Genomic DNA, 21,081 nt, shown 5'->3' with positions numbered 1-21,081 from the left:
CCGAAAGTCATAAGACCAAAATTTCGGTCTTATGCCTTTCGGTCTTGTGCCTTCGGTCTTGTGCCTTTCGGTCTAGTGCTTGTCGCCAGAGTTAAGACATTTTTCCAACGAGATATTTTACAAGTGTTCGATATAATTCCTGTTGGGTGCTTGGAATTGAAACACAGGCATTCGAGTTTGGTTGCCTTGTTCGTTTTGTCACACACAGATGGTGCTCGTGAAGCTTTTAGGTGATATAATACTTGTTCCGAAAACATTGCTTATTGAGATCACTTCAAAATAAGTCCTTAGAAGTAATTTAATATTTAAGTAATTATTGTTATAATGTAATATTATAATTTTTATTTATTTCCTTTGGTTGTTGGTGATTTTCAGTAGTTAGTTACAGTTTAACTGTTTTTAAATAAATATAATACTTATCTATTATATTATGTGTAATTTTTATTCCAGAGAAGTAATAATTCAGAAATAAATTAAAAAGTTGATTATTCCGTCAGTTAAATAAGGGAAAGAGTAAGAAAAATACAACAGCATGGCGTGGCCGGTTGTACATAAGCTGTTTATTCTTGGGTAATGTTATGCGAATTGTGATAGCCGAACTGCTATCCAGCTCGGCTGTTTTCTTGGAGTGGGTGCCGGAACTCGCAATGAACAGGGCATTTTCGCTTCTGGCATTTTGAAATTGAGTTGCACAAGAGGAACATATGTTTTTTCGCATTTGGTTAACATGCACAAAATGTTTTCTAACTTTGTGTTTTCTTGGTAAACTTTACAATTTTGTCTTCCCCTCAGATTCATTGCATCGTCGCTTCTCTTTACTGTGGTAGCCTTCAGTCGACTTCATATTGGAGAGGCGTTGTAAAAAATTAAACATAGTTTTTTATTCCTTAAATCCGACTCAGCCCCCATGTTGGGCCTCGGGCGTCCTGACCAAAACTGCTACACAACCAAAAATACAGGTTTTTCCTGGTGTGCATGCCCATGCAGAACTTGGTCTAAATCGCGCGTAGAAACACAAGCGCAGACCACAGCACACACATTTCCGCGTAAATCATCTGTATCGTTATGTTACTTCACCATAAAAATCTATCTGTAAAGCAGATTTTGTGGGTTCATTCAAGTTTTACCATTTTGAAACTTTCTCTAGCCTCGATACTAGATATCTCTTTTATTCGTTTGTTAAATAGTTCTGCACACAAAAGAGAAAGTTTGGTTAAAATAGTGAGTATTGTTCTCCTTGACGTAAAAAAAAAAAAAAACAAGTTATTTTATTTTTATACTTGCCTGTCGTTTAGACAGAGAAAAAGCGATAGTTTGAGGTAGTTCCGCTGCTCACCGTATAAAGGCGCCACCGTGTAGAGGAGGCGATTACAATGCCATCTCTTGTCGGGCAGTAAGTACTGCTAGTTTTAAAAGTGCAGAAAATTTTTCTTATGGCTTGGCGACTTATATAAGTATTATTTATATTCAATGGCTATACTAACCTAACTACCCGTCCACAATATTTTAAAGTGTATTAATATATCTAACTTAACCTAATAGATGATTATTATTACGAAGTCATAAATTTGTAATATTAATACCGATCATTACGCACAATATAAATTCGTCACAGAATACGTGCTCATTAAAAACGGCGTATGAAATACCACTAGGAAATTTGCCTTCCAAGTCCCAAGTGGAAAAATAGTGTGTATTTTGTATTCTCCAATACAAACTCTCCAATACAAAAACCAATTGACACCAATACACAACAAATGATGGCTACAGATAAGGTAGTTAAAATATATGGCTTCAATAATGATACTACACAAGCGTTAGCGTTAAAGCAAAGTAATAAATTTATCTAAAATCATGTTGCAAATGAAAAAATCTATTTTTATTATAAATTAAGGAACGTCAGGTGTTTCAAAAGAACTCCAAATCATACTCATGTACTTACACAATAGTAATCAATGTTCTTCGCCACCTTACGAAACAGGTACTACGGAGTTCTACATTAGGGCTATTTCTCCTAAACAAGTCAGCATTTCGTATAACCGGAAAGGAATTTCGTACTTCCGGAAACTGCGTAAAAAATGGGAATGTACGTAGCACAAAATAAAAGTATTGTCGTCTGTTTATTTATTAATTAACTAATTTAATTTTTTAAGGAAGAATGGTTAACTAGAGACAGGTTAGGTCACTAAATTCATAAGCGGATACTGTATTTCTCCTAAATGAGTTGGAATTTTTTATCTACAGAAATTTGGTTGTATAGAGGAAGCGCTAAATAAAAGCATTTTTTTTAGGAAGGTGGACTCAATTAGAGAAATTCCCCAATTCTATTTATGACTTTCTTCCCATCATTTTCAATTGATCATTCTCTAAAAGTTATAAATAAGACATGCAAAATTTACACAAAACTTATAACTTAAAAGTGTAAGTATAAATATTTATATCATAGTGACATAAATGCATAAACGTTTCCTAAAGAGACACCAATATTTTCAAATGTTTTATAAAAATTGCGGTGTGAAACTGAACCTTGAGAAATCATTCATCACTTAGAACAAGAAATAAACTGCACAATGTTATTGACTTGGTTATAGTAGCTCGAGAAAACACGGCTGCCATCTCTCGGTAAATAAAATTAACAATTCTCAATATTTATTTTTCAGTCGACTGCCTGTTTCCAGTGTGAGGAGATATTCCATTCGAAATAAATTTTCGGTCTAGTGCCTGACGCCAGAGTTAAGACATATTCCTAGCGAGAGAAATATTTCATTTTTCGGTCTTGTGCCTTTCGGTCTAGTGATTTTCGGTCTACTGCAGCGTTTCCAAAAATTGCTATAAGCTCTCATATTTTAAATAATTATGCTGCTGATAAAACATTTTTGATTTACTTTTCAGTGCCTGTTTTTCTAATGCTAAAGTTTTATTCTTTCAGTAATTTTGTGTGAAAATTGTTTTTAAATATCTTGGATCCAAGTGAAAATATTTATTGTGTGTTAGTTTTATTTTTCTAATCACAATTGCCAACTTAACCTGTTCAAACATTGGTTTGCATGGCTCAAGTTATTTTCAAAGAAAGTGTGAAGGCTATAAATTAACATGCTTCGTCTGTGTTTTACTAATTTTCTGAAATGATGATCTCGGTCAGATCAGCAGTAAACAATTGGTATCGGTATGATTGGCAAATTCCCTGAATGACCCAGCTCTTAATTTATAGGTATAAAATATTCTAAGAAAAAACTAAATTTGTGTAACACAATTAATATGCAGCACAGTTAAGGTTAAAAATAATTGATTTTTCATTTGAATTTTTTTCTTTATTCAATAAATTAAGCATAACTTATTGTTTATCATAAAAAATTGTTCTACACAATTTTAAATGTAATTTCTATTTGTACATCAAACCAAACATTACATATATACAACATTTGACATATTTAAAAATTCCAGAAAATTAGAGTTATTTCAATCGTGGGACGTCAGTATGGTACAAGCGCGGTGAGGGCGGACTACGGCTCCATCTGTATCAGGGAGAACTGCACCTCGCAGGACGGCAGACTCTGCTTCAGCTTGGTCAGGCACTCGTTCCCGCGCTTCACGTACGGGAGGTCGTGTAGCTTCAAGGTCTCCAGCTTGCTGGGGACACAGACAACACTTCTGAGCTTGGCTTCCATCGCAAACCTCATGCAACATCATTACATCCAGACGACGGGTAAATAACAGAATATGCATTTGTACAAATACCATATGAAATGCAGTAGCAAGAATGTCACCAATTTTGTTTTGTTAACTCTTCTATGCAAAAAAAATTGTCTTAACTGTTAAGAAATTAAACTGCTTCAAGCAAGTAGTGAGAATAATTAATAGCCCAGTCACTAACTTCACTAAATGGGGCAAAATCATCATTGAGTACGTAACTTTCCAGTGACAAGGTTATATAGATTCAAAAACCACTTATTTTTGACAAAACAAAAAGCTTCACGTAACAGCATATAATGTTAATTAATTTACATGAAATCTCAATAAGCACAAAAAAATTGGCATCATACACATGCACGTTGAGGGGGTGAATATCAGAATGAACAAAAGCTTAAAATCTGATGAAGGTATTAATCTTTAAATTGTTTGGTATAAGTAGACCTTTGCCATACGTCTTGTTCTTTATCAAAGGTAATGTGTTCAAGCAGATTTGAACAATCTTGAAAAGAATCCCGAATTACATTCCTGTTGACAATTGTCCAACTGGAAACGTGTACGTCGTGTCCTCGCCCGAGAGACAACATTCTGCCGGGAACGAGTGTTTGGTGCAGCGATGGTGTGACCCACCCCAGCTGGGCCAGGCTGAGGATCCCGGGCTCTGCGACGCCCCCGCACCGGGAGACGGACAGGTGCCGGAGGCTGGCCCCCAGGTAGTGCAGGCGCCTCAAGGCCTCGTCGTCGATGTAGGGGCACTTGTCCAGGCTGACAGACCCCACGCGACTGCAGCCCTCTGCACATGCCACTACAAGTGTTAGGTTTCCAGCAAGTTATACAAATACAACCTGATCAAACATGCATTTTGGCGTTCTTTGACATTTAATGTAGGACCCGTGCTACATTCTACCAACTTATACAGTTGTACTAGACAGTACCAACCTATGTATGTACAGGAAAAAAGAAATTGTTGTTATAACATACATCAAACACACTTAAATTACACAGGCCAACAACTGTTTTGGTACCGGGGTATTTGGAGCTGATTTCATTTGAATTTGGTGCCTTTAATTCAAAAGTGGCATTAGTTTTTTTTTCCTAGGTCAAATTTTGTAACACGTGTTTTAGTGAAATGTACATTTCACGTTTATTTAAGTTCCATGAATCAAATCTAAAAATTGAACATGAAATTCTTATTATTAAATTACACAAATATATTATACAAATATTATTAGTATATACTAATATTTTTATACATACAAAGGTAGTACCAAGTCATTGATGGAACCAACTAGTCACTCAATACTTCGGAAGCTTCTTTAAGCATATATGTATCTTTAAACAGTGCCTTTTTAAACTCCAGCAATAATCTACCATCATGTGCTTATCCCATCTTCCTTGATAGCAGTACTCCATAATTTTAATATCTTGATGAAATCTTTCACCTTGCTTCTCACTGCTGTCTCCTAAATTTTCAGGAAAACAGTCCAGGTGGCTGTGTAAATAGTGCACCTTAATACTCACGTTGACAAGGACTACTTTATTTTGCTCTGAGAATCGTTTGTTTAGTACTTCAGGGAACATATTTGGCACAAAAAGAATTTATTTTTCAATCATTAACATTTAATATATTATTTTCAATTTGCAAGTACAAATTTTATGGGTTGAATGTTTTTCTTTTCAAAACTTAATAGGGTTATAACTCAGAATGTTGTCTTGTGTGTTATATACACATAGATTTAAAAATAATAAAGAAGAAAAGTTTAATAAACAATACCCATATTCATATAACTTGTCAAACAGCAGTGTTCATCAGTAAAGTAGTGAATGCCCACACACTATGTCTGGTACAAGAGTGTGGGAAGTTACGTGCTCCCATGAAACTCCAGGCCCAGAATGACTCTACACTGTTCACTGTTCATGCCAATATGATTCTGTTCAGTCTCTCTTGTTACAAACTGATGTTTCAAAACCTTCTTTCGGAATTTTTCTGTCCACCAACGCAACTTTTCAGACTACCCAAACTACAGTAATTAACCGAAAATATGACTCTGAATATAATGCTACTCCAACTTTCTGATTATGAGTTGATGAAAAAAAAACTTTATGGATTATAAATTACAATTCAAGTACAAATTTATTTAAATTTATTCCATATTTACTATACAGACCTTTTTGGATGCCACTTTCAACAGCAGAGTGATTTTCGTGGTATTTTTTTATGACTAGTTAGAGATTGTTTGGGGAAGGGGGGCTGTTCATTGAGCAAAGAACGTGGTGGTACAACTGAGTACCGTGGTCGCCTGGGGGGCAGGAGACGTCTTCCCCGCAGCCACAGTGAAGAGACAAACTCCAACTGCATCTCTCATGTCACGCCGGTGCAGAGGTTAATGAAGCCCTGGACTGGAGTGGCATAAATCAACTAAGCTGTTCCTAATGGCAAGATAAAAATTTCCAATTATAATGTGACCCCACTTTTAGATCCTACAGTTTAGGAAAAAATCATAGCATTATATTTTATTTTATATTATTATACTTCAGCGCTGCAGACTAAACACCACTGAATAAGGGTTATTCTTAAACTCCACCCTTACCACATATACAACTTCAATGGATCACAAACTTAATTCTAGTGAACAACAGAAAATTGTTAACTTGTCATAATGACTGTCGCGAACTGACGAGTTTGGAACTTTAGCCATCACAAGGAAAAGACAGGTTTTGATAGGCATACTAAGCAAGAATTCTTTTGCAGTACGTATTTAAGAGTTGGAACAACACAATACCTAGTACTGACCCTGGGAAGTAAATTTTCTAAAAGAAAAAAATTCTACCGAGCTGGGAATCGAAATCGGGCCCTCTAGCTGGCAACTGCACCAGCATTCTGCCCGGTGTGTGGTGTCGCAGTCGCCAGTACTACTGATCTGCCCTGGCTGTGCTGTCCACAAGATGTAAAGTTAAACTTTAATTTATCTGATCAAGTAGAATAAACTTGCATGTCACTTAACCTCTGGCTACTAGCTCATCCACTCCTCCAACAGCCCTGAAACACACCCACCTGGATCCCTGGCTCTCGGGCTGAAACAGGAACCTACATCATTTCACTTGAACGCCGCTTCGCTACTTTTTTTAAAATAGATTTCTCACTGAAATATGGGAATCCAATAGAAGAGATGGACGCTTCAGAGGCATCCACCGCAACTATGTGACGTCTGACTTGTTCCGGTGGCAGCAGGTTGTAGTCCTTGAGGAATTCCTTGTCGTTCTCCCACTTGACACAGGCGCCATTGCGGAGCAGCCACTCGGCACACGCCCGGTCCGGACCCACCTCCTTGACACGGGAGTGGTCCACTCTGCAAGCACGAGACTATCTGGATCTCTGATGCGCGAGTAACCAGTATACTGCCTTTCCCACTTGTTATATGGTTTAATTAATGAATATAAGACAATATAACAAATCATTAATTAAACCATTTAACACATAGGAAGGGCAATAAACAAAGTTGTTACAATACAATTTCAAATACCAAATGAAAAATATAATATTTGTATTTGATTCAACATCAAACACACTACAAAACAACAATTATTATATTGTATTCAAAGGGCAGTAAAGTTGTTGCATAATACCTGGTCTATAACAATGAACATTGAGGTTAAGTCACTTTTGTACACACAGTACCTATTCCTTTATTCCAAAATATTATTGTAAAGTACAACTGGGTTTGAAATAAGGAAAGCTAGAATAAATCCAACTTCAGCCTAGTCAATTACAGGTGTATATTTTAATCTAATCAAGCTTCTACATCCACCTCTGTTGTACAGAGGCATAAGACGAGCATCCAAACACTCCAGCGAAGTGGATTTAACCTCTGTGCCATTAAGTTGAGTAATGTGGTGTGTTGTGAAGGAACTCGCCGCTCTTACGTGTGTATCATGGCGAAGCAGCTCTGTTTAGAATAGCCCTCCACAGACCACGGTTATTGTACAGTATCAAAATGACATGGAAATTAAAGAATAATTTGAAAATAACTGGTCAACTCGAACAAAGCTACATTTGTGAATAAAATGATAGTGGTTTTTAAAATTCCTTGTGTAAATACATTGTGTCTGTGTGTGTATACATACTTTAAAACATTGCATTTGAACAGTTAATACTAAATACCGGTATTTGTATTATAAATTGTAAATGTAACTGATTTTTTTAAAGTAAGCTACGTCTCACCGATTCCAAACAATGGTCAGAAAATTCCACAAATTTCTTTTGGGTAATCGATTGATTAAACCTATTTTCAAAAGTTTCATTTTTAAATAAACAACAATCATTTGAATGACAGCCCACGGTCGAATGAGGTACAGCCAACAGTCAAGAAACAAGCATGTTCCTGAGCTCAATGAGTCTATGTCTTCAAATTATGTTACTATTTAATTATTGACAGCCAATTTCGATTTTTAATTTTTTTTTCAATTGCATGAATCATTCATTAATTATTAATCATAGTGATTTAGTTCCTGGATTTTCTAAGTTATGTTGGCTACAGTGTACATTTTGACGTCTTTTCCTTGTGTCTTTTCTACCTTCTACTGGTAATAGGGTTGGTAAACTTTTGAACACATCGATATATTAGCATTTCGATATATCACTTGAATTAAATATATACCCGATAAAAAGTCGAAATATTCGATATATCGGTCTAGTTTATTATACAAATGTTTTTGCATGCTTTACTTAATATAAAATTATTATCTAAGCTAATATAAAGTAATTACCTAATACAATTTTAGCTCTTTCTAGCAAAAGTGAATATTTTTCATTTTTTATTATTCTTTATATGTATTTTTTTTCTCCAGTATTTTTTTATATTTAAGTAATATTTATGTATTGTTATAGACTTCTGAAGATATTAAGCGAAAAAGAAGCAATAAAGTAGAAAAGAGAATAATGAATTTAAAAAATTGAAAAATTACTGTGTGTATTTGAGTTTGCTGGTAAGAACAAACCTGCTAAAGATAATGTAATTATAATCAATTAAAACTAGCATAAATAAATTCCTATTTTTTTTGTCAAACTCAGAAACATTTATATTTCAGTTATTTAAGCTACATGTTTTCTGTGAAATTTATTTACAAATAATTATAATAAAATTGTTATTTACTTGAATTATATAGTTTTATTCAATTTCGATACTATCGGAACAAAATATTGATATGTATCTAAAATATTGCCAGTGAAATATCGATATTGTGGACATGCAATATCGATATTATCTATATTATCGTTTCCATCCCTAACAGTAAATAAACATGTATTTTAACTTGTAGCCAGTTATTTGGTGCGGTGTGTCTTATTTTGATATCGAATTGTTAGAATATATTTTTAGTGTGTTTCAGCATTGTGACCGCTATGATTGAAGTAAGTTTCAAGTATTTCTGTGTTTGTTATGTCTGGCGGGGGAAAAATGTTTTGCATACTAACATTTATAACCTGTAATTATAATTTATTATAATTGTTATTTGCACAGCTTAACAAAGAAAACTAATTTTATTTAAAAAAAACTGTTATTTTATTTTTACTTATTATGAACTGGTATCAAACGAACAATGCAGAGGTGCAAGTTATAGAAAATCAATTTGCTTGCTATTAAACGATTTTCTGTCAGGAAAGTGTCACATTCGTGATTTCAGTGGTGTTAGCTACATTTACCTTTAAAAAATTTTAGAATTTATTTCCCAAGGAAATGTTGCTACTCCAGAAAATTACCTTTCAAAATTAAAATAGGCATAATTTTGGCTAGAAGAAAGCATTTCACTTGTGTGTATGTGTGGGTGTGTGTGTGTGTGTGTATCACACTCGTGGCTGCAGTGGTGCTGTGTTTTCGCAGGAAGTACAAAGGCACTCTGTCCACACGCTGGTCTTCAGGTCTCTCAAGAGAAGTCATGACATGTTCCTGTCCAACCAAGGAGTTCTAGCGCCAGTCGACGAGACAGCGTAAGTAGCTATTATTCATCCATTCACGCTTTGTGTTCTGCTCTCAACAGTGATCTGAACTAAAAATTAAGCTTAGCGAAGGGGCCATAACTTAAGGTAGCTTCAATTATTGAATGAAGATGGCGTTATAAAAACTGAATTTATTGTTATGTGAGGTCACACCAATAAATACCTGTCATGTAAAGAAAGCATGCGTAATGCAGCTAGGCCGAACAGGCAGAGAGACAATCGCGAATCGTCCGCCAGATCTGGTAGTCGCCCAACGCCAGAGAAAGTCGTCATATAGAGTCACGAGCTATGGGTGTGGCGGCAGAGGTCCCAGGTTCAATTCAATTCCTGATAGAGCTAGGAGTCTGCAGTGATGTGTCCTTGCATTGTGGGTGTATTCAGTGGGTGACAAGAAAACAGAAATAAATCGGGAGTTTGGTTTGTATTGAAATATTAAATGATGTGATCAGGAGAAATACTTAATATGAGACATGAAGAAGTTGGGGAAGTCTTTTTGTTGTTGTTGCTGTTGATGGTTTTATGATGTCCGCACTACACATTATAATCACGTATTAAATTTTTCAGCCCAGTTTAAAACTGTCCACTTTAATTATGTGCAAAATATTTGTGAAAAGGTTTCAAATTTATAACATAAAATGTGGCACATTGTTGCAAATAACAGGTATTATGTTTAATTTTGCTTATCTTATGCTTACAAAGTATAGTTTCCGTTTGATTTTATACAAATCTACAGTTTTAATTTGATCTCGATGAAATATTTGCACACTCGACCTTCAAGACACTAGAAGGTTTTCATTCTTCATGAGATTTAAAGAAAACCGCCCATTTAACCATAATTTTGTTACTTCGTGATGAAGTTTTGTTATTGCGTTGTTGATGCCTTCTTCATTTCCACCGCAACTGGCATTTCATTCTTTGGTTTTTTCTTCATCGAGGCACGGCAGTGGTGTACCCATGAGGCGCGGCAGAGCTGTGTGAGTGTTCTGCCTGTAGACTGCCGTAGCGAAGCACGGATACTTCAGCTAGATATCAATAAAAAATCACCCTGAGATACAAGTAAGTTGTAAGGAAATATTTGTAATTGTGAAACAGTGCAGTGTGGTGTGGCTGGCGCGCAGGGAGCGGGTGAAGAAGCTGGTGAAGGCGCGCGACGCGTACGGGCTGGTGCTGGAGCGTGCCAGGCGCAGCAACGCCCTGAAGCAGCAGGCGCTGGAGAGCCACGAGGCCTTCCCCCACCACCACGTGCAGTTGCACCAGCAGCAGCTGCTGCCCATCGAGATGATGCCAGGTCCGCACTCTCTCCCTTTCTCTGTCCGTCATCACCCTGACTGCCTCCGTCCGTTCCTTCCCCTTCACTCTGTCTCTCTGCTCTCCTCTGACTATCTGCTCTTTCTCGGTGCCTTCTTCCTCAGTATCTCTCAGCCCCGCATGGCTTGTTGCTGCTGTGCTTCCCGCTCAGTGCACATGTATTCTGTTGCCACTTCTGCATCCATGCTTCAATCACGTGGGGGTTTGTAAATAGTGATGTACCCATGTACTATGCCCTGGGCCATCGAGAGTGGCAGTTAGGGGCCCAAGCACCAAGGACTCACCTTGATTGAAGCAGGACAAAACTTACAATTCTCTTGCTAATAAATTTCTTTGTAATCCATATGAGATATGGCTTCTTTTTTTTCAGTTATGGCCATGATAACTTGTAATTTTTAGATTTTTATTTTTTATTTTGGGGTTTTGAAATATTGTCGTGTGACAGCCGGGTGATGGTGTGCGCAGACACGGGCTACCTGGGCGGGGACGCGGCACTGGGCGGCGAGGGCTCCTTGGTGCCGGTGAGCGCCGTGCAGGCCCCCGCCCCTCCCCAGGTGCAGGCCATGGTCCCGCGCAAGCTGCCCGCCATGCCCAAGCCCCGGTGGCACCCCCCCTGGAAGCTGTACCGCGTCATCTCGGGCCACTTGGGCTGGGTGCGCTGCGCGGCCGTGGAGCCGGGCAACCAGTGGTTCGCCACTGGCTCGGCCGACCGCGTCATCAAGGTGCGCTCACTGCCTCTCTCTCCCGGTCTCTGCACACTCTGTGGTAGAGTGCACGTTCTCTGCTGGAGAGTTCGAATCCCACAAACTGCTTAAATTTTAGTCATAAAATTACATTTATTGCAATTAAATAAATTATGAGTACATGAAGCATAAATGGTAGTTTCCAAAATCTGCAAGAGGGGGGGTTAAGGGGACCCAGATACCAGGAGGATCCCCGGTTGAGTTTGAAATTTTTTTTCATGCTAGGGTTCACCCTAACAGGTGAGTTGCCTCCCTGCGTGGTGCCTGCCAGTTGGCAGTGCCCTCGCACTCGGCAGTGACCTCGCACTCGGCAGTGACTGCGTTAGTCTGTTGTTTGTGTTTGCATTGCTCACCGCTGGTGGTGGGCATGTGGCAAAAATAAATAAATAAATAAATATAATTGATAGGAAACCTTACAAGTCATATATAATACACACAGTAAATGGTTCTAGTTATGGCCATGGTGAAGTTTTACAGTCTTTATATCATTGTTTTTTTTTATTATGAGTTTTGAAAATGCTATATGTTAAATAATGCAGTTTTTACTTAGATGTAAATGGCTTGAGCGTTGAAACGGCCCTGAGACCGGGGAGCGTGTGGGGCTGTGTGCAGATCTGGGACCTGGCCAGCGGCCGCCTGAAGGTGTCCCTGACGGGCCACATCAGCAGCGTGCGGGGCCTGGCTGTCAGCAGCCGGCACCCCTACCTCTTCAGCTGCGGCGAGGACCGCCAGGTCAAGTGCTGGGACCTGGAGTACAACAAGGCCAGTACCTCGCCCCTGGTTCCCGGTCGCTGTCACCTGCTCTGTGCGCTTCGTAGGGGATCACGGAAATGAACTAGAAGCTTCCGCACGTCTAGTTAATCAGGAATTGTATACTACACTGTCAATTAATACATTTTTAATTTTAACCACAAATGTTTGGTTTTGTTAATCTTGTATCAGTTGGTAGGTTAAAACCTTAGGTCTACGTGTAAAGTAGTATTAAAACTAAAATTAAACTTTAGGAAAATTTGTATTTATATTAACCATTGTATACTGTAGTTTTTACCCATCTAAAACTTGTATTACGTGCATTTTATGGCAAATTACGTTTAATCCAGAGGTTTGGTGGTCCACACAGGGTCCAGTCCTATCTAGTTTGTATTAGCAGGACAGCTGTACATTGAACGGTCTGTAATCCTGCATTCTATAATTCAGCCTGTTCTGTGATCCTGCAGTATTGCTGCTCGCATTCAGATATGTATTTTTTTATTTATTCCGGCTGTTAACATTGTTCTCCAGGTCACATTATTGCACAGTCTGTGATTTCAGTGCAGTGTTCCTGTTTTCTAACTTGTAGCATTTCACATTTTCACTTTTGGTATTTGGTGTTTGATAATGTGGCATGGCCGCAGGCTTGAATGTGTTAGATTAAAGACCTTTTGCTGTAGGTACTATTTATATTGAGCTTTTCAACAGTCATTCAAAGTGAAGTACATGTGCACCATAAGTTTAAATGCAGAGTTTTGTAGTTTGGACAGAAAACAAATAATTTAAAGTATAAAAAGAGATAACGTACATATAAATTATTGTGTTGTAGTTTTGGTTTAGTTATTACAGATGTTATTGAATCTGAATATCAAAGTTACGTTACTTATAGTTTGATTTAAATGAGGTTTCTCTGTAAGCTATGTTTGTTGAAATTACTTTCATGCTGCCATTTTGAGTTTTGTGTGTTTGTACGTAATGTATCTTCATGAAGGCCATTATTATGTGGCAGAATATTTTAATCTGTGGGGTTGTTTCTTTTTTTTTTTTTTTCCTAGTATAAACTTAACCATATATTCTGTACACTTATAAAATAACTTCCTTTAAAGTTTGATTTTGTTGAGAAATTGGAATGAAATGACTAAAAAAATTTAAAAGCTTCAGAAAGATTGTAAAATGATTATTCACACAGCGTTATTCTGAACTTCTGGTAAACAATACCAAATATAAATGACTAACAACATCTGTCCCGTGTAGTGGTCGGCACACCAGGAAGGGTATCGATGCGCAGGTGATACGCCACTACCACGGGCACCTCAGCGCCGTGTACACGCTGGCGCTGCACCCCAGCATCGACGTGCTGGCGACGGCCGGCCGGGACTCCACGGCGCGCATCTGGGACATGCGCACCAAGGCCAACGTGCACACGCTCACCGGCCACACCAACACCATCGCCAGCGTCATCTGCCAGGCCGCGGAGCCCCAGGTGGTGACGGGCAGCCACGACTGCACCATCCGGCTGTGGGACCTGGCGGCCGGCAAGAGCCGCGCCACGCTCACCAACCACAAGAAGAGCGTGCGCTCCCTGGTGTTCCACCCCACCCTGTGAGTCTGCTCGCCTCCGTCGCCGTCAGCCGGTGCTTTTATAATTACAGCTCAAACATTTTAACATTTTCCCCACTCCTACTGACTGACTGAGGCATTCAGGAATTGTACAGGATTTTAGTCTAGTGTCTGGGAATTTTTTTTCTCTGCCTTTGTGGTGTCCAATAATGATTTTGTCAGTTGATTTGAGGGAACTAAGATTTTCTTGGAGATAATGCATTTTCTGTCTTTTTTGACGTGCCAGTTGTCCCAAGTAATTCACTCTGTTGTTTACCTAATCAGTGCTTATTAGTTGAAAACATTTTTTTCCGAAGGATACATTCTTTAATGTCAGGTGTGTGTTGAAGCATGTTTTAAACATGAGTACATCATTATTACTTTTTTTTTATACGTGCCTCTCCAAGTAACTCTTCAATTTGCACAGTTTTTAAGTAATAATGCCAATAAATAATGTCATGATTTGAATTAGCGGAGCCATAGGTTCAAAGTAGTGCTTTTTTCATTTACGTGAATTTTTATTTCCGTGCGTGCACAATGGCATTGGCACTTGTGTAGCAACGACTTAAGGGCTATTAAGCATCGTCATCTTGGATTTTTGCCATCTTTTTGCTGTAATTCTTATTTGAACTTTTTATCCCAATTTTTGGCATGTCAAGGCATAAATCATATCTCCCCGTCCTATGCCTTGTTGCGAGCACATAGGTATTTACTAACTGATTCGAATCTGTTAGCGCCGTGAGGAAATAACTTATTAATTCACAATGATGACTACAACTGTCATGATGATCACACCAGTTCACAAGTATTGACGTCAACAAGTAGCCAGAGCTAAGTCCTATGCCAAGTCAAACTAAAAAATTTATCAAGGAAGCTTTATTGCAAGCGGTATCAAAATTTTTGAAACTGCAAGATGGTGAGGCCTAATCCAGGGATAATGTTATGAATCAACAAACAATATTTTGTATCCTTAATAACTATGTATTCGCTTCCTTCATTGTGTATTGAATGTAGCCTCTTTAATACATTTCAGTGGTTTATATTACATAGAATATCTCCGACCCGCGATTGTTCGGTCAATGTTTATATCACGCCATCCCTCCTGTCAGCAGCAGCTCTGGTGAGGAAAGCCAGAAGCTTTCAGGCTAGTTTACCTCGCGCCTGCTAGGATACACTAGTGACCTATCATGGCAGTCACTCATTTAGTAAATAACAGTCAGGGATTACATTAAGAGGTGAAATAATCTTTGTAATAATGTAAAATGTTAAATTTATGCTTTATTAAAACTGCAATATATGTGTGGATTTTGTTCAACAAGCATTATTTTTGGTAAATCTTCTCAATCGCTTTGCAGGTTAAAAATAAAATGGTATAAATTGGGAAAACACTACAGTTCAATTTCTGTTATGTGACCAACGTGTATAATTTTTGTACTGGAATTTTTTCAGGAGTGTACTTGACTGTGCAGAAGTTGTACAGGAATTTTGTTGGCTGAACCAGTTAGAGAAGTCAATACAAATAAATAAGTAATTTCTGTACAAAGAAATTATGTCTTTCTGCTGCAAAGTACCTGTGTGTATACATCACAAGTGTTACATCTAAAATACTTTTCAGCACATGTGGAATTTTTTATGGCACTAAAAGACATTCATTGAAAAATTAAGAAACTCTCCGTGTAAAAATCTAGAAATTATGTAATTAGTGCTAGATTAGTTCAAATGTTTTATTTGACATAGCCATTGTATGGCTATGTCAATTGTGTGTTATAAAAATGATTAATGACAGCGAATTTTAGGCAATGCTCGCTTATGTTTGTATGTATATTACTGCTGGTTTCAAAAAAAAAAATTACCACTCAGTTCATCTTAGTTTGATTTTTTAATTAATTAATTTTTGTCTATGCAAACTGAAATGCATGTGCATTTGGATTGCACATTTTTCTTAGAATGAGTACATTGATAAAAGTGTCGTGGATGACGGTGGGGGCGGCTGATGCAGGTACATGTTCGGGTCGGCGTCGCCCGACAACATCAAGCAGTGGATGTGTCCGGACGGCAGGTTCATCCAGAACCTGGCGGGCCACAACGCCATCATCAACTGCCTGGCCGTGAACCCGGAGGGCGTGCTGGTGTCGGGGGCGGACAACGGCACGCTGCATTGCTGGGACTGGCGCACCGGCTACAACTTCCAGCGCCTGCAGGTGGTCCCTTCCCCCCCCGGTCCCTCCGTTGTAACAACACCGACATGCAACCTACATCAGTATTTTTATATTTTTAATATGAAATTTAACTCGTATCACAAAAACCAAATTTTTTTAAATATATATTGATTACGATAAATGGAATTTATTTAGAATGAAGTTTGTACCAATTGTATATACTAAAAAAAAAAATCTTAAAAAATGTACTTTTTTATAATTTTTTTCCCCTTGAAAGCGTTACTAGTAGCTTATTTTAACATTACTACATTAGTTTGCAGGGTTGCTATGGTCAGGAAAAACCAGGAAAAGTCAGGGAAATCAAAAAGATTTCTAAAAAAAAAAAATACTAAGATGATTTTTTTTTATTTTGTTGAGAAAATTGGTTACTTAAATAATCAAACGTTGGCACTCTATTTGCTTTTATGAATACTCAATATTAATATCTTCATGGTTATTTTATAATTTTTTTTTAAATGTCATATATTATTTATATATCTTAATTGGTTAATCACTTGATCAATTCAAACATTACAAACAAACTATTGTTCTTTTTATGTCAATCCTCTACTTTGTAAAATAAATGTAATACACTATTCTGCCGAGAACAATATTCACAATTCTGTTCGACTTCACGAATATATTAAACATTCAATTTGATATTCACTTTGCATCAAAAAAATCAGTATTCAGCTATTCACACATGCCTACTGTGTACTTGTCTTTTGGGTTCTAGGCCATGTCTTTACACAGAATCCAAGAAGGATATTACTGATATGTGTTTACAATAATAATATTTTTAATAAACTCATAGTTTTTTTATTATACTTAATTTTAAGTGAATTATAAGTCAAACAATCAACATATAGGGTGAACATCGGGTATTTTGATCAGCTAAGCATACAAAACGGGGGGGAGGGAGGGGATTGTAAGAAATTGCTTAAAGTGCTCATTTCAAGGGATTTTGAATGTTATCTTTCACAAAATATCAGTTTTTTTTTTAATGTTTTTCGTTCTAATATTGTTGTCTACTTCATTAAGCACAAAGATACGGACTCTTTGTTCGTAAACTCGGGTTAATAAACTTGTTCAACCTACGCCAGACTTAAGCATTCTCATGCTGAGATGTTGAATAGTACTATAGTACTAATGCGTAAGTGCAGACTGGAAATTGTGTACTGAGCTTGGCTGGAGTTGTTCCCTGGCCTCAGCGCAAGTAGCATTGCCCTGGCCTCGTCCTTGTTCTAGGCACCTGTGCAACCTGGCTCGATGGACAGCGAATCAGGGATCTTCTCGATGATCTTCGACCACAGCGGCAGCCGCCTGATCACCACGGAGGCAGACAAGACCATAAAGATATACAAAGAGGATGACACTGCGGTAAATGTCTTTATAATCCATGCTGAAACTTTTCCATTTGAGTTCCATCGGAAGAATTTGAAACTGGGATATCACTTGTTGGTTATTTAATATAATTATTTGTTTTTTGTGGAAGCATGTAATCACTTTCATTAAATGACAAATCAAGAAAACTGAGCTGCTAAATGATGTCAGTCACTGCGCTAAAAAAAAAAAAAAAGTGTAAAATTTAGTTTAAGCAGGAAATATAAAAACATGGAATTTATGACTTTCTCATACTAAGAAAAATTGGGAATCCACTAAAGCAAGCTTACGTACTTTTGAAAGAAATCATGTATACTATATAACTATGTGTTAAGTTGCAGTTTTGTTTTTATGAGCTACCAAAGTTGTTTGCAGGTAAAAAAAACCTGTTAACTTTTATCAATGTTTTCTTTGTGTGTGTGTGTGTGTGTGTGTGGGGTGGGGGGGGGGAGATATATAATATACTTAACTACTGCTAATGTGTGATCACGTAGCTACAATGTACGTATGCCCTGTTGTGGCAGACGGAGGAGTCTCACCCCATCCACTGGCGGCCGGAGATCCTCAAGAGGAGGAAGTACTGAGCCCCAGCATCCGTTTGCCTGCAGCCAGTCCTGCTGTGTACAATCCATTCTGTTTATTGTTGCACTATTGTGCATTTCATTCAAGACTTCTTTGCTAATGAAATGTCTACATAAAATTAACGAAAACTGGTACTTTGTTGCATGTCATTCTGTGAAAATTGTTATTTTAGCATATTGTTTGAACTAAGAGTATGGATGAAATGGGCTGCGAAAATCAATTGCACCACTGTCATGACCTGCTTGTCTGCCTTGGCCATTGGGGGCAGCACCTAGTGCACTGGAGGGCGCAAACTGTCGAAACCCGTACACCACCGGCAACCAAACAGAGCTTACAAAAAGATTTATTGGGTGGCCAGTAGACCTGCGGGAACAGTCAGAAGTAAAATTCAAGTTCGAAAGTAGGTTAAGAGTTCAGGGTTGTTCACATGAATTTATTGTACATCAAATGTTGTATCATTGGTTTGAGCTGATGTAGGCGGGTGGTGAAGCGAGTATTGCTGTGGGGCATCAGGGTGATACTGTTGCATTTTTCTGGACTTCTTTCTTGCTAGAGCCAATATTTCTATAATTGAAAGTCTAGGTGGCCTGTTAAAATTCAATTCCTTTATTTTTTGGTTTGGGCATTATACCTTGCACTTGAATGCTAACTGTGCATACTATGCTATTTTGCATTCGTGGTCGGTACGGTGGAATTTTCTTGGCTTCTGTGTGTAGGCCGTGTCAGGTAATTGTCATGCGATGTTCCGGCAGTCATTGTAGCTGCCATTAGGTAGATGAAGTCTGACTGACTGGTGCAGAGGATGCAAGTCCTTTTATACCCTGGTGACTGGTTGGCTAGGCTTGTTGGCTGAGGTGGTTAGCCAATGGAAGGGTGCTAGGTTGAGTGAGCTGGCTGATCTCTTCTGGTGGAACTGCCTTAATTACTCTCTGGTCTCTAGTTTTCGAGTTATCCACAGACAGATGTGCCCATATTTTTGCTAAGCCGGTAGCCATCTTCCCTGTTGATGTTGTTAAGGTGTTTCATAATCTATTGCTTCTCTTACTGTTCTCAGGTGATAGTTTGGGATGTTGGCTATTGTGGAGGACCTGTCAAAATTGATGCTGTGTTTTGTTTCCGTGGAATGTTCTGCTATGGCTGACTGTTGGATCTCGTATTTGTAGGCTCTTATATGTTCTTTTATTCTGGTTGTGATTCGTCTGCCTGTTTGCCCTATGTACACTTTCCCACACGAGCAAGGTATTTTGTACATTCCTGCCTGTTCTTCGGCTGGTGTTTTGTCTTTAGCCGATCCCAGAATACTTTCAATCCTGTTGATGGGTTTTGAGATATGTATGTATGGAGGTATGTCGTGCTTTTTGAGTAGTCGAGCCAGTTGTCCGGTTTTGCCTTTGACATAAGGCAAGATTGCTATGTTCTTCAGGAGGTTTTTTTTTTTTGTTTTTTTTTTTTTTAACTTTTTGGGTTGGCTTTTTATGCTGTGCTTGATTTCGCAGCGTGAGTAACCATTTGGTTTAGGGCTGCAGTGAAGTGTTTTATATCTGCTTCCAGGTGTTGTTCTACACATATTGTTTTTGCTCTGTGGGTCAGCATGGATATGACTGTTCTTTTCTGCAATGGATGGTGATGAGCGACTGCTTGCAGATATCTGACAGTATGATTCGGTTTCCTGTAAGCCACAAAAGTCTACAGGAAACCGAATCATACTGACAGATATCTGCAAGCAGTCGCTCATCACCATCCATTGCAGAAAAGAACAGTCATATCCATGCTGACCCACAGAGCAAAAACAATATGTGTAGAACAACACCTGGAAGCAGATATAAAACACCTCACTGCAGCCCTAAACCAAATGGTTACTCACGCTGCGAAATCAAGCACAGCATAAAAAGCCAACCCAAAAAGTAATAAAAAAAAAAAAAAAAAAAAAAACTCCTGAAGAACATAGCAATCTTGCCTTATGTCAAAGGCAAAACCGGACAACTGGCTCGACTACTCAAAAAGCACGACATACCTACATACATACATATCTCAAAACCCATCAACAGGATTGAAAGTATTCTGGGATCGGCTAAAGACAAAACACCAGCCGAAGAACAGGCAGGAATGTACAAAATACCTTGCTCGTGTGGGAAAGTGTACATAGGGCAAACAGGCAGACGAATCACAACCAGAATAAAAGAACATATAAGAGCCTACAAATACGAGATCCAACAGTCAGCCATAGCAGAACATTCCACGGAAACAAAACACAGCATCAATTTTGACAGGTCCTCCACAATAGCCAACATCCCAAACTATCACCTGAGAACAGTAAGAGAAGCAATAGATTATGAAACACCTTAACAACATCAACAGGGAAGATGGCTACCGGCTTAGCAAAAATATGGGCACATCTGTCTGTGGATAACTCGAAAACTAGAGACCAGAGAGTAATTAAGGCAGTTCCACCAGAAGAGATCAGCCAGCTCACTCAACCTACCCTTCCTTTGGCTAACCACCTCAGCCAATCAGGAGCCAGAAAGCCTGTCATTGGCCGACCAGCCCAGCCTACCAGACGATGGCAGCTACAATGACTACCGAAACGTTGCAAGACAATTACCTGACATGGCCTATACCCAGAAGCCAAGAAAATGCAGACAATGGCCTCGGAAGCCTGCAATCTTTGTTATGATGGTAGTTATTAACCTTAAGTGTATATTTTAGCCGTAGTGGGCATTTAAAGAATCCTTATTTTGTGTTGCCAAGATTCGATCAAGCCACCACCTCTTCCCTGCACGAATTCACATTTAGAAAAAAAACATATTGCTCACTTTTCCTGAAAAGTGAAACA

The 21,081-nt window shown here is 38.3% G+C and overlaps 2 protein-coding genes across 3 annotated transcripts; one reads left to right on the top strand and one right to left on the bottom strand.

Moving 5' to 3' along the window:
• Positions 1–3,289: 3,289 nt before the first annotated feature.
• Positions 3,290–8,035, bottom strand: LOC134532467 (ATP synthase subunit s, mitochondrial). 2 transcript variants are annotated; one of them, XM_063368880.1, is made up of 4 exons: positions 7,913–8,035; positions 6,835–7,040; positions 4,321–4,483; positions 3,290–3,630 (listed from the first exon to the last, which is right to left on the bottom strand). In XM_063368880.1, the coding sequence occupies exons 1-4, from the start codon at positions 8,011–8,013 to the stop codon at positions 3,504–3,506; spliced, it is 597 nt and encodes a 198-aa protein (XP_063224950.1). In that variant the 5' UTR covers positions 8,014–8,035; the 3' UTR covers positions 3,290–3,503. The 2 variants fall into 2 exon arrangements, with proteins under 2 accessions (XP_063224950.1, XP_063224949.1); XM_063368879.1 differs by having other exon boundaries at positions 3,290–4,483.
• Positions 8,036–8,953: 918 nt separating this feature from the next.
• On the top strand, positions 8,954–18,382 carry LOC134532464 (pleiotropic regulator 1). Its single transcript, XM_063368878.1, has 9 exons — positions 8,954–9,100; positions 9,570–9,676; positions 10,804–10,973; positions 11,459–11,715; positions 12,349–12,498; positions 13,775–14,088; positions 16,085–16,286; positions 17,532–17,663; positions 18,191–18,382. The coding sequence occupies exons 1-9, from the start codon at positions 9,092–9,094 to the stop codon at positions 18,248–18,250; spliced, it is 1,401 nt and encodes a 466-aa protein (XP_063224948.1). The 5' UTR covers positions 8,954–9,091; the 3' UTR covers positions 18,251–18,382.
• The last annotated feature ends 2,699 nt before the right edge of the window (positions 18,383–21,081 follow it).

The sequence above is a fragment of the Bacillus rossius genome, chromosome 6, assembly GCF_032445375.1.
Source record: "Bacillus rossius redtenbacheri isolate Brsri chromosome 6, Brsri_v3, whole genome shotgun sequence".
NCBI lineage: Eukaryota > Metazoa > Arthropoda > Insecta > Phasmatodea > Bacillidae > Bacillus > Bacillus rossius.
Note: the sequence above shows the minus strand (reverse complement) of the source record. Positions and strands in the feature narration are given on the sequence as shown.